This window comes from Amblyomma mixtum, chromosome 3 (assembly GCF_055824585.1).
Source record: "Amblyomma mixtum isolate Tamu chromosome 3, ASM5582458v1, whole genome shotgun sequence".
Classification (NCBI taxonomy): Eukaryota; Metazoa; Arthropoda; class Arachnida; order Ixodida; family Ixodidae; genus Amblyomma; species Amblyomma mixtum.
Window position 1 is genome coordinate 115,442,019 of NC_143014.1, and position 18,547 is coordinate 115,460,565.

At 46.3% G+C, this 18,547-nt stretch overlaps 1 protein-coding gene across 9 annotated transcripts in view; it reads right to left on the reverse strand.

Moving 5' to 3' along the window:
- Nucleotides 1-331: 331 nt before the first annotated feature.
- Nucleotides 332-18,547, reverse strand: part of MEP-1 (zinc finger protein MEP-1) — a 29,571-nt gene continuing 11,355 nt past the window's right edge. For 4 of the 9 annotated variants that reach the window (XM_089580818.1, XM_089580815.1, XM_089580816.1 and 1 more), the window contains 3 exons: nt 14,664-14,761; nt 2,015-3,839; nt 332-1,923 (listed from right to left, as the gene is read on the reverse strand). In XM_089580818.1, the coding sequence (XP_089436944.1) occupies nt 1,231-1,923; nt 2,015-3,839; nt 14,664-14,761 (2,616 nt within the window). In that variant the 3' untranslated portion in view covers nt 332-1,230. Of the gene's footprint in view, nt 1,924-2,014; nt 3,840-14,663; nt 14,766-18,547 lie in introns of all 9 variants that reach the window. The other 5 variants (XM_089580819.1, XM_089580821.1, XM_089580820.1 and 2 more) reach the window with 3 other exon arrangements.

Here is an 18,547-nt window from a genome sequence, read left to right on the forward strand (position 1 = left end):
TCTTTTCACAAAATTCATTGCAAGATGTTGAGGACGTTTTGTGCATGCATAACTATCTGGAATGAAGATTGTAATAAGAAAATGCATCCTTCTGCTCAAGTATTTGTCGCAGTAATAAGGTGCCTAGATTTGTGGGCCAAGCTTAAAGGTGCTCGATTGCTCCCCCGTGTCGACTAATGTCCACCTCTCAATAATTTCTGGGGAGAACCCTGGTGAACAAATATCTAAATGATAACCACAAATGCACTTTACACATTCAATCTGACATGTAGAATTCAGCATGTAACAAGGGTGTGTGTCGTGTTACAGTGGTTCCACAAGGAACTCCTCCTGCACATCAGTTGGCTTTAATTCATTGCTATATACAGAGAAAAAATGCAACTTTTATGCAGGGCAAAAGGCAGCACTCTGCGAAACAAAAGCTGTACTGAAGGTGGAAAGGTGTGCTTCACAGCATCGCATGAGTATTGATTAAAAAAAAGGGAATATACCAAAAATATTAAATTGTAAGCTTGGCTTTATACGTTCAATTTGTTAAGGGGAACATTGTTGAAAATGATAAATTGTACTTCATTTTCTCTTAAAACTCCTTCATTTCATTCATTTATATTTAATTTGCTTCAAAACAACACTACAACAAAGTTGGACAGCAGGAGTAAGCACTGACAGCACACCCTTAGAGGAGATCCAAGCACTACGAAACTGTGAAGCACACAAAAATAAATAATAAGCACGCTAAGGTAAAGGTGCTGAACAGCAGTCTATAACAAATGGCTATTAGCAACGACTCCAGAAGCTCCTGGATGTGTCAGCGGTCAGTCCTTGTGCATTAACTGAAGACAGGATGGGAATGAAGCCCTCAGACATGTGTGAGTCCCCCTTTGCCAGAAGAGAGAAAAATAAAGACCATGGGAGAGGAGCTCAACTTGGCTGCCATACATGGCAGCTACTGCAGCAGAAAAAGGCGCAAGAGCAAGGGCATTCCAAGGGCTCAGCCCTGCTCTTCTGTGCTTCCCCACACAGACACACTACACTATCACCACTCCAGATCCCTCAGCCAGCCAGGCATCGTACAGGTGAGCACACCAGTGAATTTCATTCAAGACGCTCGCACTCCTATGCACTCAGACAGGGTCACTCCCCAACCTCCTGCTGGCCGTCCAAGTTGCTTTGTAGAGCCCAGCACAGCAGAGACAATTTCAAGACGCACTCCTATGCACTTGGGCAAGGTCACTCTCCGACCTCCTGCTGGCCGTCTACGTCTTGCTTTCTTGAGTCCAGCCCAGCAGTGTCCTTGGCACAATCAGGCCCATCCACATCCATGGGCTCTGGTCGGCCAGCATCCTCCTCGTCCTCATCTTCATCATCTTCAGAACTGTCCTCCTCACCAAAGTCCGAAGTGTGCAGCACTATCATGCCATCAAAGGAGCACAGGCACCGGTCACATTTCTCAATGTGGCACACACGAACATGACAGCGCCGCATGTGCTTCTCTTTCAGATGTTCTGCCAAGTCCTCCACATTCTCTTTACAAGTGACACACCGGCTGCCCAGTGAAGGCTCAGCTGGCTCCACAGGGGCAGCAGGGGCCACCTTTGTTGGGGCCACCTCCTCAAGCTTGCTCCCAGAGACGGGGGTCTTGGGAACAGGTTTCACTGGTGCAGTGGCAACTTCCTTTGGCTCAGGCTTGGGCTCAGCCTTTGCAGGAATGGCCTTAGCTGGGGCCAAAGGAGCAGAAGGTGGAGCCACAGCAGGCCTCTTTGCAGGTCGGTCATCTGCGGCAGCACTAGACGAGGAGCGCTTCATGGCCCCACTGTGCACTGTGTACACGTGGGTTTCAAAAAGCTTGTAAAGGTTGAATGTCGCTGTGCATACTGTGCACTTATAGGACAGGTGGGCTGGCTTTAACACCACTCGATGCACCTGCACACACAACAAAGGAAAACTGATGCTCAAAGCACTCACACCGTACAGATCAATGAAACGGCAAAGAATGAAACAGCATGCTGCTCACCTGGCTCATGTGGGCGACCAGCTTGGAGGCATAGATGCGGCCACACACAGTGCAACGGCCACCATCCTGACCAGAGTTGGCCAGGTCTTGCATGTTGGATGTGACCAGGCCATGTGCCCCAAGCAAATGGCGTTCAAGGCCTTGGTCCGTGAAGAAACGCCACTGGCACTTCTGGCAGTTGAGAGGAGGACGAGAGGCCAGCATCTTTGGGTGGATCTTCACCTTGTGTATCCACTGCATGTGTGTGCGCAGCTGCTCCAGGTCTTTGATGTAGCCATCGCAGATCTCGCATATTACGAAGGCTGCACCTGACCCACTCGACTCTAAGATCACAGGTGTTCGTGGTCGTTGGCCTGGCGGGGCTTGTTGCTGAGCCGGCAAAGGTGCTGGGGCACGGGGAGCTGGCCTTGTGTTGCCATTGTTGGCAGGTGCTGGCGCACGGGCAAGGGTCACAGTCAGCTGGGGACTTCCATTGAGCAGAGGGATCACCTCCGAACCACTCCCAACGACTTGAAATACCTGGTTAGACACAGGAGCTGGCTGGATCAAGGCTAGCCTTGGGCGCCCACGTCCGCGATTCTGGTTCAATGAGGCAGCCGATGCCAACTGCTGGTAGAGTGGAGGAGCTGCTCCTCGAGGCCCTGCTAGAGCAGGGGCTCCATTCCGGCTTAGTGCTGCATAAGTGCGGTTCTGCGTACCCTTAACTGGAGCTGTAGCATTGCTGCCCAACGCCATGAAGAACTTTTCGTAAGTCCTGATGTCCTCTATAGTGATAGGCTTGGCTGTGACTCCCGGGGGCTGAAAGTCGCCAGAAGGCAGCTGGTTCATGCCATTGTTGAAGTACTTCTGGCAACGGTTGACGTGACCACTGGCCTTAGTTTTAAGGTTAGTCTCAAAGGGACAGAATGGGCATTCATAGAACTGTGGTGGGGGCTCCATTGTTGGCAGTCGATTGTGGATAGCCTCCATGTGGAATACAATGGCCTTGGCATCGCGTGTCACAAAGTTGCAGAAACTGCACTGAAGTTCACGCCGTGATGTGAAGTGTGGCGTTAGTAGGTGGCCTTCTAGGACAAGGCTTGATTCAGTCTTAAAATCACACACTCTGCAAGGTTTTACCTTGAAAGTGTACGGGGCGTTTGCAATTTTAGCTTGTTGGTGCGCTTCAGTCAGCCTACGGTGCTCCTCTATCATCTCTTGTGTACGGCCGCCTGCCTTCTTCATTTCACGTTCCTTTAGCCTTATTAAGTCTCGGTTGAATACTTCGAGTGCTCGGCTCAGGCCCAGCCCAATCAGAAACTCCCCAGCAGTACTCGCAAAGTAGTCAGCCACAGAGTTCCCCCCTTTTCCTAAAGGGGGCACTCTCTTCTTTTCTGGTTTTTTCTCACGGGCTGCACCATTCTCAGTCAAAAACTGGTCCGGCTTCTTTATAAGTAAGGGGGTCACCAAAGAAGGAGCTTCTAGCAGAGCCTCTAGCTCTTCCATCCGAAAGTCACCAGATTTTGGCATTGTCACTGGCACATATTTGCCGATTTTTACGTAACGGCGAAGGAACTTGGGAAGGCCAGGTCGAATTTTAGCTTCCTCATCCTCTCCCTCATCCTCACTCTCATCTTGCTCTGGCTGTTCTGGTGTGTCTTTACTTGTTTTATTGTCCGAGACGTTCTGAGGATCTTTTGAGGGCACCCGGCTATCTTCGGAGACACCATTGCGACCTTGCTCAGAACTATTCGAGTCATTATCATTGCTGTCATTTGTCTGTGATGTAACGCTGCCTTCTTCCGCCTTTGTGTTCACTGTTGCCCCTTCCATCTTCTCTGTACTGCTAGAGAAGAAAAAAGACACAGCACTACAATAAATCTCGTATGCTTAATTCAAATGAAGAGCTCATGCAGCACCAACCTTCATGGTCAACTGTTAACGGGCCCGCTCAGAACCCCAAAGCCAGTTTTCTAGAGCATTGCAAAACCCATTCACCTTGACAGCGCGGCCTGTCCTTGACTCAATAATTAGGTGCAACACTAAGTCCCAGGGCAAACATAATACCGCTCGTTCTCCCCCCTACATGCATTTGCTGCACGTTAGTCACAAGCCCTACTGTGGAGGGGCTAAGCGCAGCTCTGCCAATCCACTGCTTGACAGCAGCATGCAGGAAACTGCACAAGCATGAAACTTGCAGATATGCTAACACAACGCCTAATTTGTGTCTTGATGATAGGCCACCGTGAAGAACAGGTTTATGCTCTGCAGGGAAGCTGACTTCAGAGTTTTGCATTGCAAAGTACATGAGAAACATGAAATTTATTTAGGCAACTCCTTGTTCTTAAGGGCTAAATTCTTGTCAAACTGGCACCTCCCTGCCTTCATACTTGCCATGCAAGTATGGAGAAAAAAAAAACCTCCAAGAGAGAGTGCGACATCACTCAGCCAACCTTCGCAAGCCAAATGCTTGTGAAGCAGTTTCCTTCCCCAGTTTTTCACTCAAGTCAGTCCTTAATGTTTTGGTGTGGTATGTTACAAGTGTGCACGTCTGCGTGGCCCATGGTGCGGGCATCTACAGCAAAGAGGTTGGTTTTACAGGCAGTTTTGCCATATGAGTTTGTGCATGCGCGTGCGCAGCAGCGATAGATATAACCGCACGCTATCACGGTGGAAACTGACTTTTGTTACTTTTTGTGACTAGGCTTCAAGGTTGGATGCTTCCATCTGAGTTTTTTTTCCCTCCATGCATGTATGAGACTGAACCACCATGCTCAACTTCAGCTACTGGATGACTAAACCACTCAAATCAATGTCGGAGCTCAAAAGAACATGTGAAGTTCACCAGCAAAGTTACAGTTCCAATACAGGGATAAAAGTAAGTGCAGAAAAGCAGTGAACTCCAGAAACTACACAGACCACAACAAAACCTGCATATAATTGACTGCTCTGTTCAAATGACACCTTGCAAAGACTTGCTTGTTGTATGTACAAGATAAATATTAGTGGTACCACTACCACATCAACAATGAAATTATGGAGTGCATACAATGCTCCCGCCTTTTTATTTATTGATGCCGCACTGCACTACAATTCCACACCATGCCCGCCAACTCGAGCAGCTAACGACTCTTGGTTTGCACAACCAATATTGTCATCTAACCTAATGTCAGTGAATCTAGATAGATAAAATTGCTTTCAAGGCTGTCAATTAACCAGTTCTTGCCGAAACAACTTTAGAGCAAAATAATGGCCCCAGAAAGAAGCTGTTGGCAATTCTGAGATCCGGGGACATCTGCTGAGAAATGTGTGGCAACATCTGTACAGAAGCTGTGTTTTGAGAAGCTGCCACTTTCAACGTTAACACCCCAACTTCCAAAACAAGATCACATTTTTGCAAGCTGCATTGAATCAGGCATTAAGGAGGCCTCACACTATCCTCACATTCACCAATTTTTTTTCCTAAAGACATGAAAACTCAGATAATGAAACTACTCATACATGCAGCTGATCTGAAAACATGCTAGGGTTTTTAGGTGGCTCTTCAGAGCCAAGCCACCTATTGCAGTAATGCTGACAGTCCTTGGGCATAACACACACTTCACACTACACAGAACATCCAAATTCGCTTTCACCATTTTGTGATAGTCTTCAGGTCCAAGTAATATTAGTTGGAACTTGCACTTTCTGCCCAGAATGGTGTTATTGGTAATACATGGCATGAATTACAACATATAATGGTGCTGCATCACTGGATCAGACTGAATCATGGCTTAGTGCGAGCTCGCAGATGACGTAGCAGCTACTGCCACAGCAAGGCTTTGACATACACGAAACTCAAGCCAGTTAATTTTGCCTTCTGGAGAACACATTGTGTATAGTTTCTACCACTGGCTATGAGGCTTTGCTTCCGAGAGCTAGGTCCGATTGATCAGGTTTTCAAGGCATTGAAGAAAGAAAGAGGTTTAAGCCCAGGCAATGATTATCCGGCCTGCTATTCTGCATTAAAGGAGAAGAGGCCAGCAAACAGGGTTATGGTGTGGATGGAAAAAGAGATGCAAATATATATAAGCACATCAAGATTATATCGGACCACAGCCGTAAGCCGAGGTTTCGTGTGGCCTGGAGAGCTTTCCAAGCCCCTGGCCACCAACTAGTACAATGGCCAAGTCCCCAGTGCAAGGAATTTAAGGTGTCTCTAAATTCAAGGAGTTTTAAACGCCCTTAATAATAATCTTCAAAAATTAAGGGTATTCAAGGATTTCGAGGCCCTGCACACCAAGCTGCAATGCATATTTGTAATTTCACTGAAAGGTTTTGCATAATGAAGTCTGCTGTCACAAGTAAAACAATAAACAACACCCCAAAGGAAAACAATATTCAAATGACATCCTAAAAGAGACTATACAGTAGGATAACATGGATATCCGAAGGAATGCAGGTAACACTGATAACACAGAAGTATAGCGAAGTGGAATTCATGGTATTCACCATTTTAACAGCATGTCTGCATGACCTTCAGAGGCCACCTTAGGGTGCGTAGGTGAATTGTAAAAGGTGCTTCTCTGCTGATCTGTGTCAAGTTCTCTGACTTGACAAATCCCTCTTTAGCTAGTTGAGTTATGTGGCAGACATGGCAATAATTTTTCAGCAAAAGAAATTAATTGCCTTCGAAATGACTTTCATCGATTCGACGTCCCAGTCTTAAAGCCCAGGGACAACTTTGGAAGCTGGCTAGCCGACATTCTCTTTAGGCAAAGTTACTTTAATCCGCTGCCCTATGGCACAAAATTCACAGACTATCTTGTTGTTGAGAGTAGACGTAGGAAAGGCGTACCCATAACTTAGGCCAGCTCATAGATACCGACAGCCACACACGAGTATTGGGGAGCATCCCTCATCAGCCACTTTTCTTTCCTTACGCGTTTCTTCTAGAGCGACTGTGTGCCCGGCTTTCACTGCTGCTTTGTTATGTATGGCGACCCGCGCTCACCATGTGCCAAAAAAAAAAAAAAAAACAGCACGTGCTACACAGAACACCGAGGCATTCGCTGCGGTGGATGCTGCCGTCACTGCCTCCGCCGACCGCCTGGCCAAAGAACAAATTAGAGTTGGTTACTGGCCGTGATGATAGATGGTGCTACGGGCCGTGTTCTAGGGTTCGCATGCATTGCATAATGACGGCAACTCACGTGGAACTGTCGCCTAGCTAATCAAGTGCTACCAGGACTGCGCTTGCACCTCTTGGGCTGCAGAGCAAAATTTAGGCCTCTTTGCGCCGCTACGATAGCTTCGTCCACCACGGGACCACGAAGAAGCTGTTGTTGACACATGCGCTACTCCAGAGGCAGCGCAGCACGTAGCACCAGGCAGACTGAAAGCTTCGCCAAAATTCGTTTAGGTTCGCCTCTGTTGTTCTGGCACCAAGGTCACCCACAGCACACCGAGAATAGGAGCTAAAAGTATTTCATGCTTAAAAGTAACAGTTTGGTGAGAGGTGCCGGGTATCGACCACGGAGCATTCCATCTACCGAAGGAGCCGTAGACTCGCAGGCTTCCCACCACTGCCATCGGACATGCCTGGAGACGACAATGCCGAGCAACCCGGGACATCCACAGCGAACAACTGGCCACATTACCGAGAGCCCCGCACATTTTTTGGAAAACCTGAAGAGGACGTTGACGAGTGGCTGAAACACTACGAGCGGGTGAGCAAATACAATCGCTGGAACGCTGCTACCAAACTGGCTAACGTGGTGTTTTTCCTTGCCGCCACTGCCCTTGACTGGTTCGACAATCATGAGGATACACTGAGTTCATGGGCAACCTTTACGACCGAAATCAAGAAAAATTTTGGGGATGAATCGGCAACAAAGAAGCGTGCGGAACAGACATTGCTTCACCGTGCGCAAGTACCCGGAGAAACTTGCACGGCATACATCGAAGCCATCTTAAAGTTATGCAAGCTAGTTAACTCCAGTATGCTTGAAGAAGACAAAGTCGGCCACCTTCTAAAAGGAATTGCGGAAGATGTTTGCAATTTCCTGATTAGTAAAGAGAGCCTGAGCACCACCGCTGACGTTATAAAACATTGCAGAACATTTGAAGCTCTTAAGCTGCGTCGAATTACCCCTAAATTCGGAAGATTGGCCATATAGCCAGTGTTGAAGCCTGTCCTCCAAATTCTATGGCTGATATGATTCGAGAGATTGTGCGCGAGGAATTGTCCAGATCCCGGGACACCTTCTGCCGCACAGAATATCTGCGGCACAGTTCTGCACCGGAGGAAGATGTTGCCGCCCTGTTGACTCCGTGGGCTCAACCTAACGGCACTTTGCCCATGGACGATCGGAACATTGCCCAACGTTATGGCCGCCAGCCGGCGGAAAGGAGGCCCACCTACCCAGAAGACGTCGTTCGTCAGCAGCGAGATCCTGGCTCCAGCCAACGTCGCGACTTTGTTCGCCAGGACTTTTATGGCGGTCGCTGGCGCTCTCAACCTTTGTGCTACCGGTGTGGCATTGCAGGGCATATCGCTAGATATTGCCGCCGTCGTTTCCCGACTTCTCAAGACTGCCAACCCCCAGCGCCTACTTACGGACAAGTGCACACCGCGCAGCAGCGACCCTCAACGTCCGCTTGGGACCCATACCGTCCGAGCACTTTGCGGAGTTCATCACCTGCATCTGACCGCAGTGTGACGCCGCCACCTCAGCGCCAACGGCGGTCACCTTCTCCTCGACGTCGTGCATCCCCTCCACCTCTGGGAAACTAGGAGGCGCGGCCAACGGAGGTGAGGCCGCCGGCGAGTCGATGACGTCCAATATACCTCTGCCCGTGTTTATGTTGAAGAACAAACTGGAAGTGTTTATTGATGGTGTGAAAACAATGGCTCTTGTGGACACTGGTGCTACCGTATCCGTTATGAGTTTGAGGTTTAAGAACCGTTTAGGTAGGAAAGTTATGTTTAGTGGTGACCGTGCAGCGTTATTTCGTGGTGTCGGTGGTGAACCTTTGGTTCCACTTGGTGTGTGTGCTTCGGATGTTGTTATTGGTGGTCTAATAACGTTTAGAACAGAATTCGCAGTGCTACCACGGTCAACGCATGATGTGATTCTTGGAATTGATTTTCTGCAAGAGTGTGGTGCAACTTTAGACTGTCGTACGGGAGAAATTGCTTTGAATTCTTCACTACTTTCAGCTCTTGTGGATAACTCGACACCGGATTTTGGAGCATTTGCGGTGGAAGAAGACACTATTGTACCAGCTTTCTCCGCAGCATTCGTGCGGGTTTCCTCTATTCACAATCAGTGCGAATCTTTTGAAGCTGTGGTAGAGCCTACGACACTCGCCTGCTCTAAGAAGAGTATCGTCGTGCCTCGTTGCGTCGTTCCCGTGGTGAGAGGCCGTACTGAGCTGTGGACAGTGAACCACTCTGAAGAGCCAGCTGTGTTGCCCCGGGGCCTCAAACTCGACCGTTTCGAGGAAGGTGTGTCAGGTTCCGTCGCGACGTTAACCAACTCTGTCAGTGAGCAGCACGTGAAAAGAGATATGGAGACCCAAGTTAAGGCTATGATTAATCAGGCTCTTCCCACAACCGAGCGTCGCACTCTAGTGGAACTCCTTCTGAAGCACGTGTTCGTGTTCGACTTTGCCAAAGACGATTCTACACCACCGCCTACCAGTCGTATTCATCACACGATCAACACCGGCTCCGCACCTCCTATACGCCAGAAGCCCTATCGAGTCTCAGCCACTGAACATAAGTTAATAGATGACCAAGTTCAAGAGATGCTAAAGCGAGGCATAATTCGAGAGTCTTCAAGTCCTTGGGCAGCTCCAGTTATCCTTGTTAAGAAAAAAGATGGCACATGGAGGTTCTGTGTTGACTACCGTCGCTTAAATACGGCCACGAAGAAGGACGTCTACCCGCTTCCACGTATAGATGACGCAATTGATTGTCTGCACTCCGCTTCATACTTTTCTTCTATTGATTTGAGATCCGGCTACTGGCAAATCCCCATGCACGCTGCAGATAGGGAAAAAACGGCATTCATAACACCAGACGGACTTTACGAGTTTAACGTTATGCCTTTCGGATTATGTAACGCACCTGCAACATTCGAGCGGTTCATGGATACAATCCTGCGTGGCCTTAAGTGGCAAATTTGTTTATGTTATTTGGACGACGTTGTAATTTTTGGCAAAACGTTTAGTGAGCACAACAGCCGCCTGGATATTGTGCTTGATTGCATGGAACGAGCTGGCCTTATCCTCAATTCCAAGAAATGTCATTTTGGGAACTGTGAAACAATTGTTCTTGGTCATTTAGTTGATAAAGAAGGTGTTCGACCAGATCCAAAGAAAATTGAAGCTGTCAAAAGTTTTACGGTGCCTCAATCAGTGAAAGAGCTGCAGAGTTTTTTAGGGCTCTGCTCGTACTTTCGACGCTTTATAGCTAGGTTTGCGGACATCGCTTACCCACTGACGTGTTTGCTGCATAAAGATGCACCGTTCAATTGGACCAGCGAATGTGACGCAGCTTTCCGACATCTGAAATTTCTTTTGACCTCAGGCCCCATCCTACGCCACTTCTGCCCATCTGCACCAATTGAAGTGCACACTGATGCAAGTGGTATCGGTATCGGCGCTGTACTTATACAACGCCATGGTCACGATCAGCACGTGGTAGCATATGCCAGCCGGTCATTGAGTAAGAGCGAAAGAAATTACACGGTTACTGAGCAAGAATGTCTCGCCGTTGTTTTCGCTGTACAGCGCTTCCGCTCCTATCTGTACGGGAATGCTTTCACCGTCGTGACCGACCACCACTCGCTTTGCTGGCTAGTGAGTCTTCGTGACCCCTGTGGCCGGCTTGCTCGATGGGCTTTGCGCCTACAAGAATTTAATTTCACTGTGGTGCATAAAAGCGGCCGTAAACACTCAGATGCCGATTGTCTTTCCCGTTTGCCGCTTCAAACGACTGATGACGACGCAGACAACTTTGATGAATACTTGGCGTCACTTTCACAAGCCTTCCCCGATCTTCAAGTTTTCCGAACTGAGCAACGCAAAGACCAAACATTAACCTCTTTGTTTGATGCCGCTCAAGATTCTGTAAAGAATACTTTCTGCATTCGCGACGGTTTGCTTTATAAGAAGAATTTCGCTTCTGGAGGAGCACGCATGCTTCTTGTCGTACCCGAAAACCTACGCATTACAGTTCTTGAAATGATGCACGACGACGCCACGTCTGGGCACTTGGGAGTGACACGCACACTCCACCGCACACAGCAACGATTTTACTGGCCTAACATGCGTTCAACCATCCAGCACTATGTAGCCAGCTGTGTGCAGTGCCAGCGCTTTAAGCTGCAGACTTCAAATCCACCTGGCAAACTGCGGCCAATCACACCTCCAACAGCCCCGTTTGAGCAAGTTGGCATTGACCTCCTTGGACCTTTCCCACGGTCCTCGAAAGGAAATCGATGGATTCTTGTGTGCGTAGACCACTTAACCCGTTATTGTGAGACAGCCGCGATACCAGCTGCTACTGCGTCTGAAGTATCTAACTTCTTACTTCGTTTCGTCATTCTTCGGCACGGCCCTCCTGCAGTTCTCATTAGCGACCGTGGACGCCAATTTACAGCGGACGTTGTTGAAGAACTTCTCCGCCTCAGCAGCTGCAGTTTTCGCCACTCCACGCCATATCATCCCGAAACGAACGGTGTGGTAGAACGCACTAATCGGACGCTCACCACCATGCTTGCTATGTACGTCGCTGCAGATCATAAAGACTGGGATGGCGTCCTCCCGTTCGTTACTCATGCATACAACACAGCGCAACATGAAACAACTGGCTACAGCCCCTTTTACCTGCTCTATGCTCGCTCGCCTCGCTGTGGCCTTGACACCATTCTACCATTTTTCATCCACGACGAACCTTCTCTTGCGACCACACTCTGCAGAGCTGAAGAAGCTCGCCAGCTTGCCCGCGTTCGAATTTTATCTTCGCAAGAGCATTCCAAGAACCGCTACGACGTCCAACACCAAGAAGTTTCTTATGTTCCTGGTGACATTGTGTGGTTGTGGACCCCTCTACGCAAGCGTGGTCTGTGTCAGAAACTGCTATCCCACTACACTGGACCGTTTGTTGTGTTGGAGTGCATTAGTGACGTTAATTACGTTATATCACGACTAACTGCTAGTGGTCGACGGTCACGCCAGTCTCAGGTGGTGCATGTAGCCCGCCTCAAGCGATTCCATCCCAGACGGTCTATTTAACTTGCCCGACGGGCTTCGTCTGCGAGGAGGGAAATGTAACGTGCTTCCATAGAACCTCGACGGAAGAAGCAGAAGATGAAGGACCAGCAGAGAGAAAGGAAGAGAAAGAGCTGAAGGACGCTGGTAGGCTTCCTGCTTCCATCCTGCTCCGACCGATCCCCTCTGTGAATAACCCCCCGTGCGTGCTAAGCACGTAACAATATGCAGATTCACATGTGGAACATTCAGCGCAAGTGCTGTAGAAGTTTAGTTTTGGTGTAGTTTTATGGGGGTTTAACGTCCCAAAGCGATTTGGGCTATGAGGGACGCCGCTGAGTGCTCTAGAATCGGGCAGTGTGATAACCAGCGGCGGAGAGTGGGCCGCTTTTGCGATGACCGCCACCGGCTCCCGAGGGAGGGTGCTCCGTGCAACTGGAAAGCTAAGTTGGCTGCCCGCCGCGTAGCAGGTGCAGTGATGCCAGGGCTACATCGGAGCTGCGCGGTTCTGTTTTCAGCTATTTTCGCTTCCGATACAATTGCTAGTACATTTATCAGAAGGGCTACTTATTCTCTGTGTATGCCTTTCTGCAGATGCCTGCACGGCATCTGCAGAAAGGCATCTGCATTGGAGATGCTGAAGTTCATTGGAATCATCATATGCATTGGAATTGTTGACCTGCCGCGACTATATCTCTACTGAAATACCGGAATAATCTATTCTGGCCTTCTGCCTTCAAAAATAATTCCCGAAATTGGTTTTTCACTCTTTTTTGTTTGTTTTTTCCACGTAACGGACCCGGATGATTCAGTGGCAGCAGCATCTATTGGCAAGACTTGGAAAGTGTCCTGGCTTTTGAACCACATCGATAAAACTTACTTCATCCGTCCTGATGTTTTAGAGCTTGCCTAAAATACCAAATTTTATCAGCTGGCTTTCAGGAAGGAGCTCATTCAAGAAATCTTCGGATATTATGAGGTAAAAGAAGTCCATGCCCCCGATCCTCCCATAGAATCCATTCATCACCAACCGAAAAAGATGAAAAAAGAAGAAACTGCAAGCTCAGCTATCAGAGAACAAGAGAGGAACAAAGATAAAACGTTATGTGAAGCGCCTGTCAGTCTACCTCTGCTTCACATCTTCACCCCTGACTGCTCTTCACAGTGGCACCGCAGTCATGACCCCTGACTTGACCGGCCATGGCAAGTGCAATAATTTTTTCTCATAGTTGAAACTGGGAAGAATGACAGCTATAAACATGTGCAACAGTTTGTATATTCCAGTTTTCCTCCAATCAAGTTCTGGCTTAGTGCAACCGGTAATTTTTTGTTTTTACTATATACTTTTTTCGTGTTTTTGGCAAATTTCACAAATGTTCACATACTTTTGCACACACAACTCTACTGTTTGTTTCATTCAGAAGTGCAACTAATAAGCTACAATTTCATGCATCGCAATATGTGCTGGGTGTGTTAGTTCTTGTGAAAAAAAATTTTCTTTCAGTACACTCCAAATCGTCCATTTTTACGCCGTAGCGAAAGAGTTAAAGGCTGGTTACTAGCTCATTTTCTTGCAGTTTACGTTTATCAATGCATGACTGAACTTTTACCTTAAATTCTGAGTGATCTATAATATGTCTTCCTAATTAGTCTTCTTGTACTCTAATATATCGTGGCATGAGCAAAAGACAAGGCATGCGTGTTGAGCAAGGCATATTTATTCATTAAAACAATCATTTAAAGCACTGAGGTAAATACCGGCAACAAAAAATGGATACACGCGGCTGAGGGATGTATTCTTGGTTAGAGAACACAGAAATTGCTGACATATAACCAGCTGTTAGGATGCATAGTCTAGCTGCACAGATAAAAAAAAAAAACAGAACAGGAAAATGGTTGGATAAAATACAAATAATGAAACAAGCCATACACAAGGGACTTGACCACGAGGCTTTCTGGCACATTAAATTAAATCATGTATTGCAGTTATTTATAGCGGAAAAAAAGCACTAATACGGCTGTATCCACCGAGATATGTGAGACAGTTACTGCATCATTTCTTTTCCTCAAAACCAATTTTATTTCAATACTAATTATTTTTCACAAGTGTGCCACAGGAGACTGCTGTTGTTCAAAGAAAGTGTCACTACGCGAGTGCTGAGCAACGACTAACGATTATTTCTCAACCAGCGAGTAATACTCTCCCCCCCTCCGAACAAGCCATGCTTCTACTAAAACTCAGGTAGCTCAACCCAACGGCGATTGTAGCATTATTATAGCCAAGAACTATATCCTTCTGAATTAAAACATTTTAGATTAACCCCCCAAATCAAAATTACAGAATATTATTGCATGCAAAAAAAAAATACGCTCTATAAGCACAATGCCTCCCTTTCTTAAACAAACTAACCTTTTATGTGTGTCCTCTCCTGGCCTCTGTGCTGTGCTGCTCGGCATTGACTCATTAGTGTTTCCTTTTTCAGTGGTAACCATCTTTTCTGTAGGAGCCTGCCTGAAAAGAACACAAAGCAAAATATCTCAGTGCCTTGAGATGTGTATTCTGGGAGTCCGTAAAAGAAACACCCACTAGTTTCTGAGAAAAAGCATTGTGCTTGCAGATAAGTAAGCATCAGTCAGCTAATCAGCATCGAAAATAGCAGAACTGCAGCTGCTCGTCCATGGCGTCATGATGGCAGGGACATGAAGCCAGGTTCCTGGCTGACACTGCGACTACAACAGCACTTTCTCCCACCAAAAATAAATCCAACAAACAAAATGAAAAGTAGCAGGTGGCAAGTGAATTATAGCCAGACTACACTCCCATGAATAGTCTCTAAACCAAGCAACTAAATTTGCAAACACACAGTCAGCCACATTCACAACGCTCTGCTAAGACAGCCTACAAAAGGAAGGGCCAAAATGCAAACACAAACAGAAGTCAACAATAGACCATGCAGAATATATTTGGTTCATAAAAATACAATTCACCTGCTAGAAAAAAGACCTAAAAAAAAGAACAAGAACGTGTAAAGTGAAACAAACTATGGGCTTTTTTTTTTAAGACAAATTGCTGAAATGAGCATTTTACACAGCAATGCATAAACTTCAGTAGCTAATAACAGTTGCCACAGCAAGTACTGACAAGATGCACCATGTGATAATACAGCAGGTAAGATAGGCACCTACCACATTCTTCTGAGCTTGCACTTAAGCCAAATTTGGCTCACTAGACTGACTTATGAGCAACCCTGAAGCATAAAAGTTTAACAATATTCGAATGTTCAAGGAGGCATAACAGAATTACCTTGCTGTTTACAGATGTCAACCTGTTAAAATGTTCCGATAGCCCACCTTGTGCATAACAGTGACTATGAGTCATCAGAAACTCAGGGTAAGTGACAAAGGGTAAAGAATTGCTTGTTTTGATTATCTAAAGCATCTTACAAAAACTTAAAAACCAGTATGGGGCTTGTGAGTGAATCTCGGGTGAACAGGTCGGTGTGTTCTTGACAAATTCTGAAGAAATGCTTTCATTTTATTTATCTCACAGAATGAATCTAACAAAGCATGTTCAAAATTATTTGAAACAAATCAGTTCGCAAGTTTTCTAATTTGGCACAACATTCAATAGGGCACACCAAAGTTTCTTATCGATGACTGTTTCAAAAACAGGACCCACTTCGATGCTGCACAGCATGCTGCCATGATTGGATGACTGGTGCCCTTTTTTTCTCAATGCTCATTAACTCTTTAAGGGCTCATTAAAAAAAAAAAGTACCGAAATGGCTACCATAAAGAACGGCTACTACCATCTTAGTTGTAAAAGGATCAATGACGACCTCTGTTCATCAAAAGCCATTCAGAAAGTAATGAAATACCCGTGACGAGGTGAGCTCATTATAAACATTTAAGGGTTAAGCAAACACAGCTATGCAATAATGCTCATAACTTGTTGAGTTAAGAATAAAGTACATGACAAAGCAAAAGAAGTGCACTCTAAAGGAGCAAAATAATTACACCGAAACCATTTCCAAAAAAATGGCTTAACAGTATTACAGTTTCTTAGTGCAGCGATAAAACACATATGCTGACACAAATAGAAAGCGACTATATTCCATGAATATTGGAACATCACAAAGGAAAAACAGTAAATACTAATTGAAGACATCGGAAATGTGCTCAATGCAGTTCAATGTGCTGATGACATGGTGGCCACTGTAGAAATGCAGTACCAGAGTGGCACTGCCGACATGTCCTATAGCTGGTGCCACTAGGAGTTTGTGAGCGATATTTCCTGGGTAGCAAGACCAAAGGCAGAAAGCTTTTGCAAAAAATCCACCGACTGACTCAGCTGAGCAAATCAAGATTGCAAAATGGATCACCCACTTCCTAAAGCACACAGGTGTAGCTAGCGTTTCGTTATGTAATGCTCAGGAAGAGCTTAGTCCTTAAAATATGCACTTAAGAATTAAACACTCTCATACAGTCAAGCCTTCAAGAAATCCCAACGTTCCTGTAACAAGCACATTCAGCATTCCTGTCACAAGTGACTCAAGTCACAGCAGCAAAAGATACTAAAAGACAAGATTTCTTGTTTGCACAGATGCTTGGCATAAGATCAAGTAATCATCATGACTATTTTATCAGAACATGTCTCTGCACAGAACTGATGCGTAACCAATCTCTGTGCAAGTTAAGTGCCACTTAGTATCATAACACCAAGTATTTGTGTTGTAGAGTTCCAAGAGCTAACACTGCAAGAAAACAAACCTAGGCAAAGTAGACACATGGTTCAGCGTAAACATCTCAGCCAGCTGTTAATTTCCAAGCTAAAAAAAAAAAACTAAGACTCCTTGTCAGATATTGCAAATGAGGTGAACAAGGGATACATGTCCTGACATGTAACCCATTCCTACACTTCAAGGGAGAGTATTCTCAATGTACCAAACCTGCCCAACCTAGCTGTCCCCTGCAACTGGCCATCGGTCATGTGACCTGTGGATGGCCAACCAACAGTAGCTGTAGTGAAGGCACTATTCTCAAAGTGCTGTGCATGCAAGAACAAATGGAGTCACGTTGAGGGTGGCACGTACAACTGACCTACATCAAGTCAGTCTGTAAATCTAGCTAATTCTTGATCTATCCAAAGAGAGAAAAAAGTTCCCAAGCACATCACCTAATTCAGGACTTCCCATTTATGTAGTTACGGCAACTAAGCAGGCTAACCGCACGCAATGGAAGTTTCAGTCGCCACTTTTGCATGCAACATGATTTAGGCTGATGTGTAAGGGGGACACAGCAAATAAAATTGTGGATTTGGTCAAAATTTTCACTATTTGTTTTGTAACCCTCGGGCCTTTGTATGTCTCATGACGAATAATTATTGTGAAATATACAGTACAAATGAGAAAATTAGTGTTTTGATCTGTGGTCACCGAAAACTGTAAGTGAATCCCGTTTCTGATGGCCCTGGCGCGTCACGAATTCCATGGGTTTCCCACAACAGAACTCCACCATCTTAGCATCGACATGAAGAGGTGAGATCAGAGCTTCCGTTGGTTGCAATGGCACATTTTCTAACCAAGAGCAAAAGCATACAAGGCAATAAATGAGGCAACAAAGAAATAAGCTTTAAAGTTTATTTTCTCAGCTTTCACTATTTCCATGATTGCTATCACTCATCCCTTCGGCATTTCGTAACGAATGAGAGTAGAATGATTGTTTGCTGCACATGAATCCTGGGACATTGAGTGCAATAAAATTATTTTATGTACACGTGCAACAGTTAAAGTTATTGTGGCAAAAAACAATTTGATGTGAATATGCATGCTGGAGTTGCAACATTTATTTCCATGAGTACTGGGCATCTAATAAAATAACTAATTCACAACTTCCATGGCCTATGGGGGTGCCAGTGGAAATCCAATATGGCTGCCCGAACGATGATCCGGCAGCTGCGCTAGCCTTGTGCTGCACTGATTGAAGCTGCATTACAACGTTCATGCGAGTGTACTACTTCAGCCGAAGAGGCTCGCAATGCAAGTCCTGTTGCGTGCTATGGCATGAAAATATGCACGGTATTGTCTGTCACCATACAAGCCCTCTGCATGTGGGCATCGCAGGTGCGACAGAAACCACGCCGCAGGTGTGGCTGGTCTGGTAAGCAAAACATTTGGCTGCTGACAGTGGTGCGGCAGGTGTGACACATACCGTGGTAGCTCCAATCCCGCCAAGAAAGAAAGGCAGCGAGGAAACACTCAAGATGTGCACAAAGAGCAGACACGAATACAGAGA